At 40.6% G+C, this 19377-nt stretch overlaps 1 protein-coding gene across 2 annotated transcripts in view; it reads right to left on the bottom strand.

The window, feature by feature from the left end:
• The window catches only part of rragd (ras-related GTP binding D), a 44894-nt gene that overhangs the window by 17046 nt on the left and 8471 nt on the right, over nucleotides 1-19377 (bottom strand). For both annotated transcript variants that reach the window (XM_070842728.1, XM_070842727.1), the window contains exons 4-5: nucleotides 17541-17655; nucleotides 12367-12509 (exon numbers count right to left, since the gene is read on the bottom strand). In XM_070842728.1, coding sequence (XP_070698829.1) covers nucleotides 12367-12509; nucleotides 17541-17655 — 258 coding nt within the window. The remainder of the gene's footprint in view (nucleotides 1-12366; nucleotides 12510-17540; nucleotides 17656-19377) is intronic.

Genomic DNA, 19377 nt, shown 5'->3' on the forward strand with positions numbered 1-19377 from the left:
CCATCATACATTGGAAAGTAGTACTCTACACGTATTTAGTTGATGAACTGATGATTATGCAGAGTGCTTTATTTTGTTATTAACACTTTTGGAATATCATCATGTTTGGGGAAATTAAATCAGTTTTAAGTACCTGTGAAGAACTACAATAGCTTCGCAGGGAATTATTTTTACACACAGTTGACATTTCACAGCAGCAAACAGACAGCAACAAGATGAGATTCTGCTCATTTTGAATCACAGCTGAGGCACTGCTGAAAACAAATACATCATACTGTACAAATATGATAATAAGCATCTTTATGCAACAGATGCTGGATTATATGTAATTATCAAAATGAGTAAAATGCTCTCATACATAATCTCATAACGGAATGACATATGTGGACTAAGAATAGCTGCAGTACTCCACAGATTGGAGACAGCCAAAGAAGAGAAACATGCACCGCTAACGTGAGTTCAATGCAATGTGAATTAATCAAAAAAGTAATTGCTTTTTACTAACAAAAGACTTGGCTCAGTTTGTTGGCCAAGGAATATTTTAGTTATATTTGGGCTTTCCAAGTGCGTAGCATGCCAGGTTTCTCACAAGAGAGGAGTTGATTAATTAATTGAGGTGAAAAAAAGATTCCATTTACTAAAGCCTCTACTTAAGGATAATATACCAGCTGTTTTGTGATGATAATGATGGCAGCCTTCTGTAGAAAAATTAGCTGATTTATGTAAGCTGGTCCAACTGGTAACTACAACGCTTCTACACTGAACAATTCCAGGATACAGGTGAGTGTACACATTATTGGCAGTTATAGACGGACCGTTATGTTTAACTAAATGGAGTGTGTTTAGAGAAAGAGAAAATAATGTACAGACATCTGGCATCCACCTCTATACATGGTCAAAATATGAAATTAGCAAGAGTCCTGTTTGTGCCCTCGGCCACACATTCCCCAACACAGCTGTGATGGGTTAAATATTCACTCACTTCAGGCCAAATGTGGCCTAGTTCAGTTAAAACCCCCAGCTGTGATGCCTAAGGTGAATCACAAACACACAAACACAGACGCTCTCCTCTATTATGTCGACAACATGGGTCAAACAAGGATCACCTGGCCAAGGGGAGGCATCGTGACCATACCATACAGCATTCCAGAACTCAGTTTGGGTGGATTACACTTTCCTGTGCTCCCAACCAACGCCACTAACATTTAGTTGATCGTAAACTCTTTCCATGCCTCTTTTTTCTTATATTCTGTCTACATATGTATATACCTAGGGACTATTTACATTACATTTACATTACATTTACATACCTAGAGGTCAACACACTGAAACACAAGCAAAGAGACAAAAAAGAATCAATTGAAGAAAACAACACATGAGAAAGTTTAATTTCCAGCATGTAAAAATGCTAAATGACACCATCTTGCATTGTAAGGACACTAAAAAATTCAGATGGATCCCGGGTGAAAGAATGAGTCTCAAAACAACTTTTTACTAATTAGACGTGTTCAGAAACATCTGCTGTGTTTCTGTACTTGCTTGTTGGGGATGTTTCAGTGGTCTGTGGTGCCATCCAGTACCTTATTAACTGGAGTCAAATGAATTCTTTGCAATTTCAGTCACTATATTACTATTCCACATTCAGACTGCTATTTCTCCTGTACTGGCTTCTCTTCATTGGCTTCCAGTAAAATCCAGAATAGAGTTTAAATCCTTCTTCTCACCTACAAGGCTCTTAAGGGTCAGGCTCCGTCAAAACCGAAAGAGCTCATAGTACCGTACTACCCCACTAGAACTCAGTGCCAGAGAATTTTGTCCTGTCACACAAGGATCTGAAAGAGCTCCAGACAGGGAGGTGGACTTGGAGAGGCCAGAGATAGTTGAGACAGGGCCTGACTCTGGGTCAGCCATCATACCACTGTTGGAGTGCAGATGTGAACTTAAAGCTTTTCATTGATTTCATCACCCATGTAACATCATTGCATTTGAAGTCACTACAATTTCACATCCAAACCAGTAGAAAGTGCACCACACTAAGGTGGTCTACGATAGCATTTCCTGGATGTGTAGGGGACGAATAAATCCATCTGCTGTAAAGTAAACACTGTCTCTTCTATTCTTTAACACAGCTACCCTGGCTGTGCGGCAGGTTTTGCCATTGGTCTAGGTACCCCTTGGTCCAGGGTTACAGCCCTATAAATGTGTGAGCACAGCCGTGTAGTTAGACATTCAATGTAACATAACCAGAACTGTGTGTATGTCTGCTGTGAAAGTGTGTTTGGATTATACCCAGCGAATTAGCCTGTTGCCAGGGGATCCAGATAAGATAAAGGGCAGAACATGGATAGATGGATGGATTTTGTATCTACAGTGGGTCTGCGTTCATGCCACTAATGTGTTGTTAAGTGGGTGAGTGTGTTTTCTTATTTTTTGGTTCTTTTGTTTTTTCTTGAAGTATATGTTGTCAAAGTGAATAAAATATTGGGCATTGTCCATTTGCTTGCCTTTCAATAAGTTGTAGTGCGCTGCACACAGAGCCAGGAATTGGGAAATCGAAAGTTCTACAGACATATTTCGTCAACCAGGAAACAATCTATTTAATATCATATCTATATTTAATATCCCTACATTGTTCCCTCACTGCTGCCTTTGATGCCGGAAACAAGTGAAATAATGACATGAAAGATTGAAAGAAAGGTTTCTGTGGCTTGATCTGGGCTGTGGCTTGATCAAGGCTAATCATCAAACACTGCTTTCAGCTGCAGACACAACTTGCTCAGAGAGATAAGACTGTCAAGCCAGTGGGTGTGTCAGGCCAGGCTGAAGCTGTGGAAAAGGGTTAGGGGGTGAATCAAAGAGTGGATTTCTGTTTGTAATTACTCCTTCCTTCACAATACTTCAAAACCTGTTGGGTCATTGGCAGCACCTGCTCACTGAGTGTGCTCAAGTTGATGTCTCTCTTTCATGGCAAATGACCAGACTGTAAAATCGTAGGCCAAGGCAGTTTGAGGGCCGGTTCAAAGCACTGCGAGAGACAAACTGTCTCACAAAGTAGACTCACAAAGCCAGGAGCAACACTTGTAAAGACAGAATGTTGTGTGCCATTGTCATTGTCGCACAAATGCCAGCACCAACATCATCAGCTGGTAGTAAATATACGTATCTACAGATAAGTGCATATATGTACAGATTTCTTAGCATCTGCTAATCTAAGATGATAATATGATCGATTATAGTACCTCTAATCTTATTTGAAACTACTGGTCATACAGTACTCTGTTGCCTTAATTTTGTACTCCTCTTCCTCTCGTCACCTCTCTTCTTCCATTGCCATCCTCTTCTCTTTTTCTAACTAGGTCTTTGTTGGTATTAAGAGAACCCCTCATTGCTTTATTTTCCCTTGACATAGTCATAGAAAGAATGCAAAAAAAGGCACCCACCACCACAGAGGCCTAACTTTAATCCCAGACACCTGGTGGCTTGGCTGATGTACTGGTCAATTGGGTCTGCTATCTAAGCTACTTACTAACAGCCTAGACAAAACACTTAGGTCACTAGATCAGACGCCTCATAAATATTTTGTGGTCTGTGAGGGATTCTAACAATCCAACAGCAGCTATTCCACTTGGTGCTGAGAAAGCGTTTGATAGGATAGAATAGAAATAAATGTTTCACATGCTCAGAGCTTCTGGGTTTGGCCAAACATTTATGAGATGGATAGAAAGACCCAGAGACCGCAGGGCAAACAAATGGTCTAGTCTCAGAAGGTGTCAGCATTGTCAACCACGGCTCCTCTGTCTAACTTGTGGAAGTAATCTGTAAAAACCCAAACATTCAGTGAGTCTACATATTAGTTTATGCTCTATGTGGATGACAAATGGTGGTTTTCCTTGGACATAGTTAGATCTGTCCCAGAATTGCTATGCGGGTATAAAGTTAATTGGTCTTAATCAGCTCTTCCACTGACCTCACAGTGTCCAAAAGCTTTATTTCAGGCACCATTTTTTCAGTCGCCTATTGAGGGTATAAAATAGCTCATTATTATTATTACTACTACAATTATTATTCAAGCTCCTGAGGCTGTATGTTCTCCGTACATGTTATGCACAATGATATCTCACTATGAAGCCACTGACTTCATTCAGACCAAAAGTGGGAAATGAAATTATAATTAAAGCTGCAAGTAGCAATGATCAGCCCTTGCACCTCTGCACAATGGGTTGTGTTGCTGACCAGTCGACACATTTTCATGTGTTTTGGACACTACATCGTGCTAGAGAACACCCACTAATCGTGCGTTATGTAACAGTGCATCAAGTTTAGACCACACCTCACCATGGCCACACTGTTCAACATTCTAGAAAACCTTTTCATCATTAAGGTCTTTATATACACTGACCTTGTTTGATCTGGATATGATTAACCTCCTTGGACTCATTTGTTAAAGTATGACCCCAACAAAATGGCACAACACAAAAATTTCACACTAAATTCAAAATGGCTGACTTCCTGTTGGATTTAGATCACGTCACCAGGAGACTTTTTTTAAGTCTGGACATGGTCCATGTGCCTGACAGTACAACAGGATGAGACGTAGCATGACGGCTACTTCTAGCACTTTTCTGGTTTCCGGTTTCATGGCAAACAATGTGTCACCATGACAATGGATGATTTAGCATCATCAAGGTCTAAGGACTTTTCTGTCCAAACTTGAGGTGGGTATTGTTAACCTGCAAGGAGAGGCACATCAAAGTATAAAACATATCATTTCCTGTTGCCAGTAGGTGGCGCTATGACTATGATCCAAAATGGGTCTATAGGCAAGGCAAGGCGATTTTTTTTGTATAGCACCTTTCAGACAAGACAATTCAAAGTGCTTTACAGGCACATAAAAACACAATAAAAACAAGACAGTTAAAGCTTAAGAGAAGATGCATAAAAATCAAGGATGTGGATAAATAGTTGCTCTTTTAGCTCTTTTATTGGAAAGCCACAGTAAACAGTAATGTTTTAAGGCCTGCTTTAAATGTGCTGTTTTAGAAGACCTTAGGTGTTCAGGAAGCTTGTTCCGTAGGTGGGAAACATAGAAACTGAAGCTGCTTCACCTTGCTTGGTTCTGATTGTGGGAATGCTGAGTAGACCAATTGACCTGAGGGGTCTGGACACCTCATATCTTATAAGTAAGTCAGTTATGTATTTGGGGCCAAGACCATTTATTGCTTTGTAAGCAATAGGATTTTAAAATCTATCCTTTGACACACTGGAAGCCAGACAATTATTATTTATTATTTCAGTTTTATCTACGTTTAGTTGTAGGAAATTCTGGCACATCCACTCATTGATGAGTTTGATACAATTGTTTAGCAAATATAAGGGACTGTAGTCATGTGGAGGCACTGTTATGTAGAGTTGTGTCATCTGCATAAATATGATACGAGCTGTTGTAAAATTCAATGATCTCAGGAAGGGGAAGCATATAAACGTTAAAAAGCTTTCTGGACAAGCTGCAGTTGTCTTATTGATTGTTTATTAAGACCCGTGAAGATACTATTGCAATAGTCCAGCCTGCTGAAGATAGATGCGTGACTATGTTTTTCTGCATCTTGTTCAGACAAACATCTTTTAAATCTGGCTATATTTTTAAGGTGGTAGTTGGCTGATTTGATGATTGCTTTTATGTTTTCATGGAGTCAAGATGAGCGCTGACTTTTAATCTTTCACGTTTGGGGTCAAAAACAATTATTTCAGATTTAGTTTAGTTTGAAATTCTGGCACATCCACTCATTGATGTTTTTGACACATTTGTTTTGCAAATATAAGGGATTGTAGTCATGTCGAGACACTTACACAAATTGAGCGTCATCTCATCTGCATAGATATGATATGAGATGTTGTAAAATTCAATGATCTGAGCAAGGGGAAAATAAATATTAAAAAGAAGAGGTCCGAGAATGGACCCTTGAGGATCCCCACGTTATTTTTGTTCGCTCAGATTTAAAATGACCAATTGACACAAAGTAGTCCCTATCCTGTAAGTAAGATTTTGAACCAGTTTAACACTGTGCCAGACAGTCCCACCCACTTTTCTAATGTGTCCAATAGTACTTTATGCTCAACAGTATCAAAGGCAGCACTGAGATCTAATAAAATTAGGGCTGAGATTTTCGATGCGTCACTACTCAGATGGATGTCATTTAAAACTTTAACAAGTGCAGTCTCAGTGCTGTGGTGTGGACTAACACCAGACTAAGAGATTGCGGGAATTATTTTTTACCAGGAAGGTGTTGAGCTGCAGAAAAACAACACTTTCAATGACCTTTCCCAGAAAAGGCAAACAGAAGTGATTAACAGAAGTGGTTTTAAGTGGAAGCACAGGTGACGTACAAGTTTTGCCCAGAGACCAGTTGCTGATTTTTTGTCTGATCTTTACTTTACTATTTTCTTTGTAGAAAAGGATGCAAAGAATGATTTGATGGTTCAGGGCGAACTGAAGGTTAAACCTCATCACTGGAGCTGATCGCCCCCACTCTAGTCAACGCTTTAAAACTCACCAGAAGTGCCATGGCCCAGCAGCATCCCAGTAGTAGCTTGGCGCTTCACAACGCTAAAGATATGCGCCACTTCTATTTTCAACGCTGGCCACGGCCGAATCGCATCAAGCAGCACAGAGTAGATGAGGTGCATAAGAAGTCAGGCAAACAAACGGCAAAGAGAGTCCAGTCAGTTTTCAAAATGAAAGCCTCTGTGCAGACTTTCAATCATATATTCCACCACCATAGCAAGATTATTTAAAAACCAGTGGCACCAGACCAGACATTAACTGGTCAGAGGGGTAAAATCCTCAAAGAAGTGGGCACTATATTTTGGTGGTCTGTACATGGTCACCAGTATTATGCGACAGGATCTCAGCTGGAGTGCAACGTATTCAAATAAGGCAAATTTTCCATATGAGAACTGTTTGCATTGGTAAGAATTTTTAAATAAAGTGGCTACTCCTCCTCCTTTCTTAAATACTCTAACCTCAATGATAAAATGGAAGTTTGGGGGAGCTGATTCAATACCCTTATTGCACCGTTATATTAATTTTCACTAGTTTCAGTTAAAAACATAAAATCAAGTCCTTTCTTTATAATAAAATCACTGATAAGCAGTGACTTGTCAGCCAGAGACCTGATTGGCAATGATTTTAGTACTTTAAAGCGTTATTGAATGAGTCCTATCAAACATGAAATTTGGAAAAGATTTGACCATGTGGAGTCGAGTTACAAAAATTCCTTTTTTCATGGTGAAATTTGCGTCTGAAGAAAACTCTTTAACCCTGAAACGCCTGACCCAAGAAATAATGGACAGAAAATTCTAATTCTTTGAATCTGAACTCTTTATTTGGCCCTGGTATCAAATTTGATACATCAAGCATTACATGCAATTTGGGCAATAACAAGAACTTTTCTTCATGGCCATCTGTAACATCTGCATCTTTTTTCAAACAGCTGCCTTTTTCAAAACTTTTCTTTTATTTCGCAATGTGGTAATCAGCAGTGCTTGAAATTTGGGCAATAACAAGACTTTTCTTTTACAAAAACCCTTTTTTCTTGGCCATGTGTAACATCTACATCTTTATTTTTTCAACCTGCTACCACTTTCAATCTCTTTTTCTTATATTTTGCCAAGTGGTTAGCGAGAAAACGGTTTCTGTCCTTGTTTAGGCAGAGGTGGACATTTTGGACAGAACACAGGAAAAATGAGGAGTTTCTTTGCAGTGCTTGCACCTTTGTCTTTGTTCCCAGGTTGGGAAGTGGTCAACCCCATCTCTCCTCACATCTAGACTGCACGATGGCTTCTTCCGTGGTGGTGTTGGTGGTGAGGATTGTGGCGGAGAGGATAGTGATGGAGAGGACAGTGGTCTGCCGATCCTGACTTTCCCTTTTCCTGCACTTATCAGGCAAGAGCCAACTGAGGCCTGAAACCTTCTCAGGCGCATGATGTTTTTCTCTAGCTTCATTGCCTTCGTGTCTCTTTGGTACAGGGTCCAAGCATTGATGAGTTGGCTGATGTGGTTCTCCATCAGCCAATGGATGTGCGTCTGTCCAAGGCTACAGCCTGTCCGTCCTTGGGAGCTGGATCTCTCCTTCACTGTGGTGCTCCCGGAGGTTTCTCTTTTCCCACTGGGTTTTTGAGTTTTTCCTTCCCGAAGAAGGAGATTCATAAAGGGCAGGTGATGCCTCGGACTGATCCATCGGACCGATCCATTGGCCTCATCGACTGCTGGACTCTTTATTAGATTGTTTGTTCGCTTACACTTGTTTATTTCAGTGAACTTTGTAAAGCACTATGAGACACTCTGTTGTGATATTGGGCTATACAAATAAATTTGTCAGGTTTTGCTGGCATGTAGACTTTCAGCTGAGATTTTCCCTTGAGCGGAACCATAATTTCATCAACTGCATGATGTTCTTCAGGAGGTATACGAAGGCATTGTTCTCATAGCTTTTCGAGCCATGGCCTGAGTTTCCACATTTTATCCTTCTTTGCATCTTCAGACACATTGAGGTTGTTTTGAAAGTGGAGCAGTGTCAGCAATTTCTGAAATCGATCTCGCGACATCACATCAGCAACTTTGGGGTATTTTGTGTCCACTTCCCAACAGGCTCATACATTGGACATCTGTACCAAACCCATGAACATGTACATACCAAGAACCTGCTCAATTTCTTTGACAGTTGTGTTTACTGACTTTCTTTGTTTCTGTACACTGAACAGTTTTGTTTGGTCTGCAACTAGCTGTAACATTTCGTCAGTAACAAACTGTTTGAAATACATGTATGGTGTAAACTCAGACCTTTCTTCAATGGCTTCATCAGGACTCTCATCAAATTGAACATCTGGAGGTTCAAATTCTGCCTTTCTCCACCTGTACTCCTTCCTTGTCACTTTTTTCTTTGCAGATAACATTGGTCTTTTGGTCTGTTCTGTTGTTGGATTACTGCAATTCCTCACTATCAGGCTGCCCCAATAAGTCCTTAAAGACTCTCGAGCTGGTCCAGAATGCTGCTGCACGTATACTGCTGAGAACTAGAAGAAAAGATCATATTTCTCCTGTACTGGCTTCTCGTCACTGGCTCCTGGTAAAATCCAGAATAGAGTTTAAAATCCTTCTCCTCACCTACAAGGTTCTTAAGGGTCAGGCTCCACCATATCTTAAAGAACTCATAGTACCGTACTACCCCACTAGAGCACTGTGCTCCCAGAATGCAGGCCTACTGGTGGTTCCTAAAGTCCTCTAAAGTAGTGATGGAGCCAGAGCTTTCAGCTATCAGGCTCCTCTCCTGTGGAACCTCCTTCCAGTTTGGGTTCGGGGGGCAGACACCCTCTCTACATTTAAGAGTAGACTAAAAACCTTCCTTAGTGATAAAGCCTATAGTTTAGGCTGGCTCAGGCCTTGGACCAGCCCCTAGTTATGCTGCTATAGGCTTAGACTGCCGGGGGACTTCCCATGATGCACTGGGTTCCTCTCTCTTCTTCTCTCCTCCTCCTCCTCTTCTTCCTCTCCATCTTTATGTTTCATGTATCTTCCCCGGAGCCTTTCTGTGCTTATCTCATCCCTCAGGTTCCTGTGGATCCTGGTCTTGGTTCTCCTGCTGTGGATCCTGGTCCTGGTTCTCCTGCTGTGGTTCTCTGGTTCCTGTGGATCCTGGTCCTGGTTCTCCTGCTGTGGTTCTCTGGCTTCATGAATCACTGCTGAGGATCGTAAGCTGCAGCCACTTTTTGCGAGTATTAGTCATGTTATTATTATTCATATATTAATATTTATAATTGTCATGTTTATATTGCTCATTATTAGCAATATTCCTATTATCAGTAATATAGTTACTATTTGTATGGTTGGTGTTTGCTGTGCCCCTTTCTCTCTCTCTCTCTCTCTCTCTCTCTCTGTCCAACCTACACCCAACACGGACCCCGACAGAAAGCTGCCCACCTGGTTCTGTTTGAAGGTTCTTCCCATTAAAGGGGAGTTTTTTCTGCCACTGTTGCCTAATGCCTAATTTTTAATTCTTGGTCTAGACCTGCTCTTTATGTAAAGCGTCTTGAGATAACATCTGTTTTGAATAGGCGCTATATGAATAAAGATTGTGAAGAAGGTGCACAAGATTGTGGTTTGAGCCTTGAATCTTTCGGTGTGGAGTTTGCATGTTCTGTACTGTGCTCCAGTTTCCTCTCACAGTCCAAAGAAATGTTAGGTTAATTCGTTACTCTAAATTGTGTGATTTAGATAGTTTAGAGATTGTGACAATGTTTATAGAAAACAATCAATAAAATGCTAATCCCATTTTCCAACATCCATCACAAAAGACTTCCAAAGAATCGCACAACTTGCACATCCCCTATTGTACCATGACTTTCTCTCTTGAGACATTATTGCACATTTTCTTCTGTTGTCTATAGCAACGGACAAAGACAACATTTACTATTCAGGCATAAAGATATCTGGGCTTGTATGCCCCCACGGGCAAAGATATCAAAGATATACACAAATATCTCTTCAGGTAAGAAACGACTCCATGAATCTAAGACAGACAGACGGACAGACTTCAGAAATGAAGTGAGAGAACAGAGCAGATCAGAGAGGATCTGCTCTGGGATCAGAAGTACAGAGAGTGTGCTTTGGGATTTATTGCACATTCAACTATGTACTACTATTATCCAGTGTGCCACTTCACTCTGTATCACAGACGCAGAGCTACCTAAGCATACTTCACCTTAACAAGCACAGTGATTTCAGTCACTCCAACAACTACTGCTGCATCTCAAGGCTCTGATGCTTTGTCAAGATCTTAATCAATTCTATACTAATGACGCTGATTAAAGTATAACAGTTAAGACATCAATAGATTGTTGAATAGATTGTTACTGTGAGCAGACCTCCTCATATCCTCTTTGAGTACCAGTTCTGACTTTACAGATTTTGTTCAGATTCTAATTTTTTTTTATATATGTAACAGTATAAACATATTGATATTGACTGAAGTGGTATACCACATGTTCATATAATTCTACAAGGCCAATTTTAACCCATACACCTCTTATCAACTTAACTATTAACTGTACAGTTTCAGAAAACGTATGAATTACATGCTACTAAATGAGTTTGGAAAATTCTCTGGTCATAAAATCCTTTCAGAAATTATACTATTATATTAAAATTATTTAGTCTTTATTGGTTCCTGACATGTTTCCCTAAAAAAAGCTTTTTAGCTTCAATGGGCTTGCTTTGGATTTGGATCCCATGTGTATTTCTTATAGTGCAAGTATAAAAAGCATAACACTTTTACATTCGCCTTTCACACATACTATAGCAGCTGGTAGCATTGACATTAAGCACGATAAACACCAGTTCAAAAACATGCATGAAATGAGATCTATTTTCAAGGTTAGTAAATACAACACAGCAATGTGGCTGTCCAGGCGGACACATTGCATGCTTTATTACTTAACAACACATTTTGCAACACATAACGACAAGCTATATTCAGCCCACAAGAAAAATAAAATAACATTGGGATATTTATATATTTAAATTTATTTTTATACATGATACCTCAAAATGGGCTATTACAGAAAAGTGACAAGGATATGTACTGAGCTGCTGGGGTTAGGCAACAATATATACCATCATAGGAGAGAGAACTGTCAATGATTTTCTTACACTGTTTATACTTTGGTAACAACCCATCGAATATTTCTGGTCAAAGCCATTGTAGCATATCGATGAGCAAGATTGCTTCATGGAAAATTTGGATTGTTGTAAGATTTATTGAATCACTGTAATGTATGTAAGTATGCTGAATTGTACACTATCTAATTTGATGGATTTATCAGAAACAGACTTGCTTAAAGTAAAATAGTGTAGTTGTATAAATCTTGTGTTTATTATGTGTGACCAATGTGATGTCATACCAGTTAACCACAGCTCTGAAAACTGGTTGAGAGAGCTTGTTATGAATTAGTTTTGAAGGGCAGCTAAATTTCCTATAGTTGGAAGCTGGAATTACCAACTATCTGACATCTCTGAAACACAATATGTGTCCAATGTATTTATTTAAATTCTTACATTTTGCCTTACTTATATTTAGTTAGACCCTTTATTTAAATTTTAAATTGTTGTAACTTGCTTAGTTTGTATTGTTATAGTTAGAGTTTCAGTTTAAACAAATTGTAATACTATATTTAATACTAATAATAAATATAATACCTGCAAAGTAAGAATTTCATTGTGCAGTGTAACTGTCTGGTTTCCTGTGCATATGATAATAAACATTGAATCTTGAATCTAGTGTAATGGTTTGTCTCTAGTGTCCAGTGGCTTACCCATAGATGCAGGAGATGTCAATGACCACATCGATCATGTCACAACACAGTTCATATGTCTGCATGTCCACTGGGCTACTGTCTGTGGCGATGTAAATCTTACTGACCACATCGAACAAGAAGGCTTTCTCAACACCCGAGTTCTGAAAACAAAGGTAGAAACAAACACGAGCGTCACCATGTGCGAATCATGTTTTAAATATAGTTCATACTGAGACTCAGAGAGCATATTATCCTTTATACAAACCATTTGCTGCTCAGATAAATGCCTTTCTCGTATTAATTTCAGAAGGTCTTTGATGCACACGTTTATTAGTTAAGAAAGGGTCAAACTGAAACAGCAAAATAAGCCAGTGAATTCCACTGAATTTACATTCACAAAAGATAGCATTAAACAGATGTTTAATACAGTTCATTTAATACAAATCTCACAAAATTAAACACTAATCACTTTGTTTATTTGTGACTTTTTACATATATACATGATTTTCTAAGTGACAGCTAAAAGGTAAAGCTAAAGGTAATTGTTAGACATAAACACTGCTAAACGTTGTGTTTTGTAAGGTATATGAAACAGTGAACACCTTGGGTTATAAGACAAACTTCAGAAAAACATTCAGATTATAAAGTGAAATCAAATCAACTGACTTTCGTTGGCTTTCTCATTAATTTTTTTTTTCAAAGTCATCAGTATGACTTTAAATTTACCTCTAATATCAGATCCTTCCTTTTTCTCCTAAATAGAGGATCCAGGTAGTGGAATAAACTGAGTCCTGTCGTTAGGCAAACTCATACACAACTCATTCAAGTCTGCGTGTGGCTGCTGATTGGTTGCTGCTGCTCTCCTCCAGTCACTGAACAAAACTACATCAGAACATATACACTGAGAGGTTGGTTAGCCATCACCAGTTTGTCAGTCTGGATCTGGAAGTCCCACACGATCGTAGCTCGGTCATTCTCAACAACTTTGAGAGGTGTCTTCCATTCTGGCTGTGGGACTTCCAGCCCATATGTTTCTGTACACTATGTCAGCCACTTGGTTATGGGGTCCCATGGACACTTTTCCAGCCCACATCTTACAACCCGCTATTATGTGCTGGATTGTTTCAAGAGCATCTTTGCACAGCCTGCACCTGGGGTCCTGTGTGATGTGGTAGACCACCACCTCAATTGATCTTGTACTAAGTGCCTGCTCTTGTGCTGCTATGATTAGTGCTTCTTTTAGCCTTTCTTTTAAGCTGTCATCGGGGGACATTGTTGAAGGTGGCATCACTTAAAACCATTTCTCAGTGGCTAGTGGATCTAAAAGCTGATGGATGGGACTCATCCACAGTAGTTAAATAAAGGGCAGATGGTCATGATCATGAAGGGGCGCAATTCCATCCAACTTCAAGCCAATTACCTGGCTCTGTACAATGTGGAAGCTCCTGTCAGGCATCCTAACAGCTCAAATGAATAGACACATGGCCTAATACATGAGCAAGGCCCTGTAAGGAATTGGCAGCAATACCAGGGGAGCCAAGCATCGGCTACTGGTCGATAGAGCAGTCACCAAAGACTGAAAGACCAGGCAGACCAACCTGTGCACCATCACTGATATCAAGACAAGGAAGCTCCTCACAATGCCTGGAGGGCTTCATCCCAAGTCCAACACCCTGACACTGTACACTAAGCAGAGCGAGAGAGGTTGAGGACTGGTTTGGCATGAAACAACCAACCAAGATCCAGAAACACATCAGGAAGATGGCCCCTGAAGATGAGCTGCTGTGAAGTGAATACTTCAGGCAGCAGAAACCTGTTAATGACAGAGGAGGATGAACTCTCCTGGAGGGACAAGCCCCTACACGGCACGTGCCACTGGCAGATAGAACAGGTGGGTGAATCTGACATTTTGCCACAAGAACATATTAAAAACAAGCTGCACATGAACAACAGGACAGGAAGTCATCTGGATAATGTATATACCCTGTTCAAAGAATGGAAAGGCTGGTTGGTCTGGACATGTGCTGCCTTTCCAACAACTCCGGGAACCAATAAACCTTTTTAAGGAAGTCAAGAACTTTTGATTTTGATTGAAATCTACTGTAGTTGAGGTTTAATTTTCTGCAGCCAAACGCACCAGCTGTGTAAAGTCTTGCATTACAACTAGCATGGTTACACAAGCACACCTGATGCAACTAATCAGAGGCCTCATTAGCTGCATCAAGTGTGCTTGATACAGTGAGTGAAATGCCAACTAACAACTATGGTAGACACATTAACGCCTTCTTAGAATGAATAATAATTCTGTCCATAACTGTTCCCTTATCACCAAAGTGAATGACATTCCCATCAGTGTCATCAGGGCTTTGTTAATAAACTAATTTTAGCATGTTAAAATGCTGATTCTGAGTCTGAAATCTCTGGTCATGATGATGACCCACTATGTGCCTCAGGGTCAAGCTGGAGTCGTGGGTGTGTCTTGGAATCCAGCTCTCCTGAATGAAGAAGACTCCTCTGATAACATAGAAAACTCATCTGATGAGTCCTCTGAAGAGGACACGCCAAAACTCCAAAAGCATATCATTGATGCAATGGGAAGATGCGGAATAAAAAAACAAAACTCAGCCACCACACAGCCACAGGAGGACATCAGGCAGGAGGGCCGAGGGAAGAGGAAGAGGTGCGCAATCTGTCGAGCTTCCAAAGACAGAAAAGTCAGCAGCTGGTGTTCCCAGTGCACCAGGCCTGTGTTGTGCATTAGAAGGGGTGTGCATATGTTGTGAAGACCCGCTCCATTCCCCAGTCCCCTCACTGAGTGTTAACTGGATACATCAGTGACACACTTTACATTTTGACTATACATTTATTATAAGATAGGACAACTTAACAGCTTTTGTTTATGATAACTCCTTGTACCACTGTATTAGTGCAACAAAGTTCAGATATGTAGGTTGGGACCTAAGACAGCACAACAATTGAGTGACTAAACCAGTGCAAGGTTCATTAGAAAATAAAACGTGGAATACACAAGAGCTTGAAACACACACAAACAAAGGAACTCCTTGTTATTAGGCAATTATATAGGGATTATTTTGGTTTTATTATGTACACAGCCACTCAAAAGTTTGGAATCAAAGGCTTGATTCTGTACCGTCACATGGCTGAGACTATTTTTGAATCGTCTTTTATGCATTTAGGTTGCACAAAATCCTTTTGTATAGATTTTGGGTGTACAGCAGAGAAGAGTTGGGGGAAGTGATATATCCTCTGGTTGGCAGATTTTAACCAATGAGGACACAAAGGACACAAAGGGTGGCTGTGGCTCAGTGGTAGAGTGGGTCATCCCTCAATCAGAAGGTCGGTCAGCTCCTATGGGTCAACATGTCGAAGTGTCCTTGGGCAAGACACTGAACTAACTTGCTCCTGAAGCATGGCTTCAGTGTGTGAATGAGTATGAAAGAATAGTCTCCTCCAAATTACATTCCTCCTGTATGAATGATGTGTGAATGGGTGAATGAGGATGTCATGTAAAGCGCTTTGAGTAGTTGAAATAACTAGAAAGGAGCTATACAAATACAGACCATTTACCATTTACAAAGTTCAAAACACAAACACAAATAGCGACGCACAAGATCAGCAGAATTTTCACAAATACACACATGGTGCGTTTGTTGTTGGATGCCGACTTCCATTCCAGTCCATCAAAGTGAGTATTTTCTTGACCCATCAGGGGTCTTTGAAGGTTTCAATGTGTTCTTTCACTTGCTTCCAAACGGCCTTGAAAATGAGTCATTTATTAAAGGTATATGAAGATGCAGCATCCTACAAAGACTTCATGTTAATTTCAAGAGTGATAAACTTTCCTTAATATCCTATCAATAATTTCAGCTTATCAGCCTTAAGGCTTTGAACAGTGGCCAGGATTTGAAAAATGAGGTGTGCCAAATTTAGAAGGTTATTATTACATTATTATTATACTTAATCAACGTGTAAATGTAGGGATCGGATCAGACTATTTATTGGAGTAATCCATCATTCATATACTTTACCAAAAACTTTGATCAGGACATCCCTAGTTTGCGTTTAAATGTACATCTCTCAGTTCAGTATGCTACAGCTGAGCAGGTTATTAGTTGTCTTGCCTGCAAACTGCTGTTAGCAGTGCCCCTATTCATGGTGGACATTTGTTTGGCGGCTGCTTCAGCTAGCCAAGGTGCAACACGAAGCATCCTTTGTTCTGCTGTGTTTGTACATAAGGAGTTACACTAACATGACCCTCAAAAATGACTGACTGTCAAATGAAGCTCTGTAAGTCTGACTCTAGGAGTCTAGGAGCTGGGACCCCCAGCACTTTTTTAGAGGGTCTGAACTGAGTGATTGAGACCATAATCATGTGGAGTCACGACTTTGTATTCCTAAAAAGAGTTTGATGCTTTTTGTCAGATTTAGCAATTTCTTAAGCAAAAATACCAAACAATTGATGGTTCCAGCTTTTGAAATTAGAGGTTTTGGCCTTTTTTGCCTTAGTAAATTGAATGTATTTGGTTTTTGGATTGTTGGTTGGTCACAACAAGACATCTGAAACCATCATCCCTAGCTGTGGGAAATTATAGCAAGCACTTTTCATTAGCTGTAGCCCTAGGACTGATTCTTTGTTCATCATTTCATGGTTCTTCTTGCCAAGCATTTATTAGTGCACACATTAGTATATGGAAAAAGTCAGACACATACATTTGGCTCTGTGGGCTCATTGGCACACAGCTGTTAGTTGGAATCAATGAGATTTTTTGCAAAAGGGAGTGCCATAGAACCACAGGGGTGTGGGCATCTTGGTGGTGTGGTGGCCGAAGGCAACAGTCAGTGATTGAAGCATGTCAGTGGGCAAACTTAGTTTACATGCTTTGGTAGTCTCATTAATGAATGCTACTGTCAGGGGACGAAATTGAGAAAAAACTGTTCTGGCATTTCATGCAATGTTGACATTTTTGAAAAGAAATCAGTATATCTATCATGAATCACTACCACCATCTAGTGACTGAATTGCAAAGTACAGGTGAGCATGCACATGGAATATACTGTAATTTACAGAGTTCAACTTGATTATTAAAATGTGGGGGGGACAGAAGCACACTGGTGTATGTTTATTTAGTGGTTCAGGTAAATTCAGTTCATTCAGTAGCATGGTTACTCACAGATATAAAGATGTTGAGCAAGTTTTCCAGGGTTGGCAACTGTGGGATGAGCTTCTGGACAACTTTACTAAAAGCCTCAAATATGGAGTGGTCGTATATGCTGGTTAAATAGAAGCTGTTGAGATCAGGGAGAAGAATCAGAATCAGAATAAATTTCATTAACAAACTACTTCACAATTTGATTAATTCTTTGCTCTCTTTACACAGATATGGACCAAAAACAAGAGAAACAACGGTCACCAGTCAAAGGATTTACATTTCAAGGTTACATAAAAAAAAAAGTGAAGTATTTGTAGATCAGTTGACTAAACTCCAAGCCTGCCTCATAGACATTAAGACATGGACTCATCAACTAAGAGAAGAGACCACATTTCTCCTGTACTGGCTTCTCTTCATTGGCTTCCAGTAAAATCTAGAATAGAGTTTAAAATCCTTCTCCTCACCTACAAGGTTCTTAATGGTCAGGCTCCATCATATCTTAAAGAGCTCATAGTACCGTACTACCCCACTAGAGCACTGTGCTCCCAGACTGCAGGCCTACTGGTGGTTCCTAAAGTCCTCTAAAGTAGTGATGGAGCCAGAGCTTTCAGCTATCAGGCTCCTCTCCTGTGGAACCTCCTTCCAGTTTGGGTTCAGGGGGGCAGACACCCTCTCTACATTTAAGAGTAGACTAAAAACCTTCCTTAGTGATAAAGCCTATAGTTTAGGGCTGGATCAGGCCTTGGACCAGCTCCTAGTTATGCTGCTATAGGCTCAGACTGCCGGGGGACTCCCATGATGCACTGGGCTCCTCTCTCCTCCTCTTCCTCTCCATCCTGATGCTTCATGTCTCTTTAATGTCTGTTACTAACTTGGTATCTTCCCCGGAGCCTTTCTGTGCTTTTCTCATCTCTCAGGTTCCTGTGGATCCTGGTCCTGGTTCTCCTGCTGTGGTTCTCTGGTTCCTGTGGATCCTGGTCCTGCTGCTGTGGTTCTCTGGTTCCTGTGGATCCTGGTCCTGGTTCTCCTGCTGTGGTTCTCAGGTTCCTGTGGATCCTGGTCCTGGTTCTCCTGCTGTGGTTCTCTGGTTCCTGTGGATCCTGGTCCTGCTGCTGTGGTTCTCTGAATCCTGTGGATCCTGGTCCTGGTTCTCCTGCTGTGGTTCTCAGGTTCCTGTGGATCCTGGTCCTGCTGCTGTGGTTCTCTGGTTCCTGTGGATCCTGGTCCTGGTTCTCCTGCTGTGGTTCTCTGGTTCCTGTGGATCCTGGTCCTGGTTCTCCTGCTGCGGATCGTCAGCCTCCGCCACTTTTTACTGATATTAGTCGTGGTATTATTACTTATTATCACTGTGGCAATATTTCACGTCTGCGTGGGTTTTTCTCCAGGTTCTCCAGGTTCTCCAGGTTCTCCAGGTTGCTCCCACAGTCCAAAGACATGCAGGTTAATTAGTGATTCTAAATTGCCAGTTGGTGTGAGTGCTTCTGTGAGTGGCTGTGTCAGCCCTGGTTGTGTTGGCTGGTGACCAGTCCAGGGTGTAGCCTGCCTCCTGCCCAATGTGCACCACAGAGTGCAGTCAATACTAACACACACTCACTCTTCAACTCACTTGTGTGTGTGTGTGTGGCATACTGTTCTTTTCTGCCTCTGCTAGGATTGCAATTAAACTATGGCCAAACAAAGAAAAGACTGATGACTACAGACAATTTAAACACTGTTTGGATCACTGGGAAATGAGGTCCACAAACACACTTGCAATTACTACTTATCACCATAGGTACCACAAAGGAGAACAAAACGGACTCAATGGTCTGTAAAGATTTATGACTTAATATATAATTTGGAGAATTTCTTGTATTAC

Source organism: Pempheris klunzingeri, chromosome 13, assembly GCF_042242105.1.
Source record: "Pempheris klunzingeri isolate RE-2024b chromosome 13, fPemKlu1.hap1, whole genome shotgun sequence".
Taxonomy (NCBI): domain Eukaryota; kingdom Metazoa; phylum Chordata; class Actinopteri; order Acropomatiformes; family Pempheridae; genus Pempheris; species Pempheris klunzingeri.